The 6,018-nt window shown below is 35.0% G+C and overlaps 1 protein-coding gene across 5 annotated transcripts in view; it reads left to right on the top strand.

The window, feature by feature from the left end:
• The first annotated feature begins 221 nt into the window (after positions 1-221).
• Positions 222-6,018, top strand: part of LOC133465232 (lysine-specific demethylase 2B-like) — a 29,139-nt gene continuing 23,342 nt past the window's right edge. For 4 of the 5 annotated variants that reach the window (XM_061747791.1, XM_061747790.1, XM_061747789.1 and 1 more), the window contains exons 1-8: positions 222-403; positions 1,484-1,628; positions 1,701-1,779; positions 1,867-1,913; positions 2,501-2,679; positions 3,610-3,716; positions 4,468-4,561; positions 4,953-5,106. In XM_061747791.1, the coding sequence (XP_061603775.1) occupies positions 359-403; positions 1,484-1,628; positions 1,701-1,779; positions 1,867-1,913; positions 2,501-2,679; positions 3,610-3,716; positions 4,468-4,561; positions 4,953-5,106 (850 nt within the window). In that variant the 5' untranslated portion in view covers positions 222-358. Of the gene's footprint in view, positions 404-1,483; positions 1,629-1,700; positions 1,780-1,866; positions 1,914-2,500; positions 2,680-3,609; positions 3,717-4,467; positions 4,562-4,952; positions 5,107-6,018 lie in introns of those variants that run through there. The other variant, XM_061747792.1, reaches the window with a different exon arrangement.

The following is a 6,018-nucleotide window of genomic DNA, read 5'->3' as shown; positions in this document are numbered from 1 at the left end:
CAAAAAGTGTGTTATGGAACGAATGAAAGAAGCCGTTATTTTGTATATTAGTTAATTATTATTTTTGTTATAATATATTTTAGATTGTGACTATGTTTCGTTAACAACAACAACAACAACAAAAAGATATTAATGTTTTCCACTACCGTCTTCAAATTAACAGTTGTATACGAGTTTTCAGAGAGAGAGAGAGAGAGAAAAAAGTGACGCGATCCACCAATGTTTTGGTTCCTGGCGGTGACGTAACACACAAAAACATGGTTCCCTTGTTTTGGAGCTGTGAAGCGTGCTACGTGCTACGCGCGGAGATGCTGTTTCGAGGCTGAACGAGTGGAAGAGACTCCCCCCTTAGCAGGCGATGGCTCAGGCCGGGGAAAGGTGTGCCGAGTCCGGCCGCCGGCTGGTGGGTAACCGCGAGCCATGGCTACGTTTGCCCGAGGAAAGGGGAGAGGCTTGGAGCTAATTAGTTAGCCGAGCGCTAGTACCGTGCGCTAGTAGAACTACCACTAGTAGTGGTTGTAGTTTGTTGTACTAGTAGTGGTACTCACCTCAGTATCACTGCTACGTCACAGCACTGACAAGTTTAATAAAATGTGACACTAACTATGTTCAGTGTTACACAAGGCACCAATGTATGTGTTATTTATTTATTTTAATGTATTTATTATTATTTTTTTTACGTTTGAACACGTAAAATAAAATACTAAAAAGAAGCACAAAGGTATAGAATAGAATACAAGATTCAAGTCACATTTTTCAAGATTAAAAGGTCTTTTTCAAGAATAAAGTCAGGCTTTTATTTTTAATGTAATTTTACAGGAATCAAGTCAGTTTTTTTCACAAGAAAAAAGTTGCAATATTAAAAGAGTAAGTCAAATTTCGGGAGATTAGTGTCTTGCTCTTTTTTTCCGAATAAAGTTGTATACTTTATTTTGTTTAGAAAAGATCATAATGTTATGGGAATAATCAAATATGTTTTTCAATAAAAGTTTTGTAGTGGTAGAAAACGTTGTTATCAAATAATCATATTTATTTAACAGACATCTTTTTAGGAAAAAGTTGGAATATTACACAAATTTAATGCCATATTTTTGAGTAAAAAAGTTGAGCTACAAAAAAAAAAAAGTCATTTAAAAAAAGTACTTTTTCAAGAACAATAGAATTTAGAAGGTCCTGCTTGTTTTCTTTCATGATGTCAAAATTCAGAAGAACAAAAAAAAACGAGAGGTTGAATGTGTATTCTGGATATCACAGTTAAGTGTTGGTTGTAAATTTGAGCACAACCCCAGAAAGAGTCACATTTGTCATGTATTTGTACATTTACACCATAAACGTAAGTTTAATACTATTGTCGTAGTGGTAAAAAAAAAAAAAAAAAGCGATGAAATAACGAGCATTCGATCACTAGTGTATGAACGATATTCTACGAGGCAAGTTAATTTGTATGTACACAAACTAAAGCGTGTGTTTTGAAAATGGACAGCGCTCCATCTGCCGGCGGCTGTACGACGAGAACGAGGACCTGTCTGACGTGGAGGAGATGGTCAACATCAGGGGATTCAACGTGGAGGACAAGCTGGCCAGCGACAACTACGCCGCCAACTTTGTGCGCGTCATGGAAGCCAAAGGTAAAAAGCGTCAACACGCTCTCACGCTGTCGGTTTATTTTTTTAATTATTTTCAATCATTGTCTCATCCAGACTTCACATATGAATATGTGCAACGGGACGCCCTAAAGGTTCCACTTATTTTCAAAGAGAAGGAAGGACTTGGGATCATGTAAGTGCTCATCTGGTTATTTTCTACTGAATGCACTCTTTTCTACTATTAACTGAGCAAAAAATTGGTCTGTTTAAATGTGCACAGAATGCCCGATCCGGAATTCACGGTGTCGGAAATCAAAGGCTTAGTCGGTAAGTGAAATTCTATTATTGACTCATTTTGGCATACATTTGGGACTGCGGGATAAAGCTGTTGTCCCCAAAAAAGTATTGTATTGTCATTGTACCCACAGAGCAAAAAGAATACATGCCTGTTTGCTGCTTCGTGTGTGTTCAAGTAGCAGTTTTTTATAGGTTTATTTTTACTGTGCTAAATAAAAAAAAGTAGTTAGCCCAACTACGCAGTTTCGCACTATATGCTAGCATTAAGCTAGCAGACTTTCGTTAGGCAAAATTATATGGTATAGTTGAACATTTTGGTGTTTACATATACAATGTTTGTTTTTGTTTTTGTTTCACATGTCAGTTTTACAGGTCACTGGAAATAAACAGCTTGAAGCAAGCACGCTCTGCCTCTTATATGGGGAACTGTGCGAGCGAGTCTTTTCATTTTGCTCATATCTATAAGTTTAAATGCGTGTAGAAGTGATCCAATTTTATACGGTCTATATCATGGATTCTGCGAGTGGGCCTGGAATGTTTACCCCGTGGACAAAAACGGGGTTCAGTGTTATGTTAACTTTTACTGATAATCCTCCTGTATTGATTCTCACTCACAGGCAGCCGTCGCTCGGTGGACGTGATGGACGTGAGCACTCAGAAAGGCTCGGAAATGAGCATGGCCCAGTTTGTGCGCTACTACGAGACGCCGGAGGAAGAGCGGGACAAGCTGTTCAACGTGATCAGCTTGGAGTTCAGCCACACCAAGCTGGAGAACCTCATCAAGAGACCCACCGTGGTACGTCACTCTCCTTTATGTCGCGATGAAAGTTTTGAACGCTCGCAGGTGACTCAGGTGGATTTAGTTGTGTTTTTCTGATTAAAATAATCTCATAATAATAAGAATTTTTAGATGGAATAAAGTCTCAATCTGATGTGTACAAAGTGGTATATTTTCGAGACAGTGTTTGTCATATTATTAGAATCAAGTCAAATTATTTTCAAGATAAAACATATTGTTTCCAGAGATAGTATTTGAGAAAAATAAACATTTGTGAGAAAAAAGTGAGATTTTTTTTCCAATATAAATAGTATTTTTTTAAGCGATATTTAAACTAAGTCAGTTTTTTTTTTTAGTTAAGAAGACAAGAAAATTGTTGTAAAAAATTGCAATACAAGAATAAAGTCTTACATTTTAGATTAACCAGTCAAAAAATGATAAAAAAAACAAAGGAATGTTTTTCAAGATAAAACACAAAAAGTAATATTCCGAGAATAAATTAATGTCATAATTTCCTCCCAAAAAGGTCATACCATCATGAGAAAAAAAAAAGTCTCATTTTGCAAGATAAAAAGTCATAATTCTTTTTGGACGGCAAACCGTCCCATTGTTGCTAAAATAATTATTTTTTTATTTTTTTGGGGGGGGGGATTCAAAATCATATGAGAATAAAGTTGTATTTTTTTTCAAAGAAAAATAAGTTGTTATATCAGAAGGATAAAGTCGTCATTTTTAACAGGAAAAAAAAGTTGTAATTTTATGAGAATAAAGTTTAATGCTTTTCCAGATACTAAGTTACTTTTTTTTTTTTTACTTTTTTCTAAGAAAGAAATTGGAATATGAGTATATAGTCGTTTGTTTTTTCAACACTGAAAGTCGTATCTTTTGATCATTTGATGACTTGAATGAGAAAAAAAAGCGAGTGTTGCCTATTTTGAACATTCCCAGATTGATCAGGTGGACTGGGTGGACAACATGTGGCCTTCGTATCTAAAGCAGAGCCAAACAGAAGGCACCAACATGATCTCGGAGATGAAATATCCCAAAGTACAAAGGTAGGCTGACTGGAGAGCTCCAAAATGAACGAGTTGGTCCTCTCCACCTTCTCTTAGTAGTGCTCGTGATTGTTGCGAAGGCAGCACTTTTCCACCCTTCCACATCTTTTTATTTATTCATCTGTTTGTTTGTTTGTTAGTTAGTCCGTTATTATTATTATTATTTTATTTTTATATCGATCCACTTTCTGCCTGCCGGGTGCACAATTAGCTTTGCCTTTTTTCCTATCATCGCTTGTTCAAACACAGAGACACTGCTTGAAAGCCACTTTGTATGTATTATTCATTCCAAAGAATGATCATTTGAATAATGTGATTTTCTGAAGTGGATGGTACACTGAATGGCCATTTGCAACATGTTTTTCTTTTTAAGTTTTTTTACAGTAATTTAAACCATTAACTTTTAAGTATTGAAACATATATTTTGCATCTGATGTGTACCTAATGTTGTGGGCGGGGAACATGGAGAACATTCCGCAGTATTTGATGTATTTTTAGTCGTCTCTACAGGCTCGCTCGGCGTAACGCTGTTTAAATAATCCCTTCGGTTATGTTCTTTTCTGCTTCCTCCTGAGTGTCTCTCCAATAAAATTAAGGCTCATCTCATCTAACTCGCATTCTGCCTGATGACTGAATTATTAATGGCCCCTTGGGGACTTCATCACTCTTCAATTTCCATCCCTTTCTAAGCTTGGCGCCATTTCCAGCGTATGTTTACCCTGTATGTCTATATTTGTCTTTTCTATCATAGGTATTGTTTAATGAGCGTGAAGGGCTGCTATACGGACTTCCACATCGATTTCGGGGGAACCTCTGTGTGGTATCATGTCTTCAAGGGGCAAAAAGTATGTATGCAATGGTGTCGTCATGGCAACCATCCTTTTCAAGATAAAAGCCGTGTCTACTCGAGAGAAATGTTGTAATATTATGAGAATAAACCCATATTTTTTAGATTTGAGAAAACTCATTTGTGTCGCAGGAAACATTGTAGTTATGGATTCTCTCAGAGAGCCGTTAAGATTTTGAAATCATATAATATTGAATCGCCTCCATATATTATTACATAGACAACAAATTGATAGATGAATAGTTTGGAAATCGACATTCAAGGGTAATACTTTGTAACTATTGTTTAAGTTACTGTATTGTAAAAACAACACAAGATAAAAAGTCGTCATTTGGAATGTTGTTGCCATCGGTTGACGATGTTTGAGAGTGTCAAGTGTTTGCCCTCAGGTGTTCTGGCTGGTGCCCCCGACACTCCACAACCTGGCTCTGTACGAGGACTGGGTGCTGTCAGGCAAACAGAGCGATGTCTTCCTGGGAGATCGCGCTGACGGATGCCAGAGGGTGGAGCTCAAGCAGGGATACACCTTCTTCATCCCGTCTGGTGGGTTCCAATTTTTTAACAAGCACACCATTATTGAAATATAGCAGCTTAACAACAAGGAATGAGAGTATGAGATGCATGAAAACAAAAAAAAAATGTCATGAGAATAAAGTTGTATTTTTTAGTTGAAAAGTTTTAATATAATGAGAATGAAGTGGAATTTTTTTTATTTTTTTATTTTTATTTTTTATAAAAGAAGGCATTATATTACAAAAATGTAGAATTTTACGTTCTCATTTTTTATTTTTATTTTTTTTACAATTTTTTGAAATGATCTTTTTTATATATAGGAAGTCAAATGTTTCCCGATTTTAAAAAAGTCTTAAAAGTCAAAATGTCAGAAAATTACAACTTTATTCTTGTAATATTAATATGTTTTTAATGGGGGGGGAAATCTCAAAAACATTGACTTCGCAATATAATTTCTTTTTCATTTTAGTGTGGTACAAACACTCCTTGATAGCCACATGACAGTGATAGTATTTTATTTTTTTTTACAAGCGTGAAGTTGTTTTTTCAAGATTATTATATATATTTTTCATTAAAATAAGTGTTAATATTACAAGAATATACAGTTGGATTTCTTCAATATACATTTTTTTTTTTCGAGAAAAAATTGGAATGGTATAAGAATCAAGTCATTTTTTTAGATAAAAATGTGTAATTTGTTTAGAAGGTGTAATTTCACAACACTAAAAAGGTATACTTTCACATAAAAAGTAGTATTTTTTTCAAGAATCTACTTTTACCGTATTTTAAATGTCATATTTTTCAAGAAAGGAGTTGGAATATTACCACAATACCATCTTAGTAAAAGTCTTTGAGCCAACTTAATTCACGTAATATTACTTTTTATCTGCGGAAAAAAATACCACAGAATTTTGTTTTAATCTAAAAAAAAAGAAATCTCTC

Source organism: Phyllopteryx taeniolatus, chromosome 15, assembly GCF_024500385.1.
Source record: "Phyllopteryx taeniolatus isolate TA_2022b chromosome 15, UOR_Ptae_1.2, whole genome shotgun sequence".
Taxonomy (NCBI): Eukaryota; Metazoa; Chordata; class Actinopteri; order Syngnathiformes; family Syngnathidae; genus Phyllopteryx; species Phyllopteryx taeniolatus.
The sequence above is the reverse complement of the archived record's forward strand: the minus strand, read 5'-3'. Positions and strand labels throughout refer to the sequence as shown.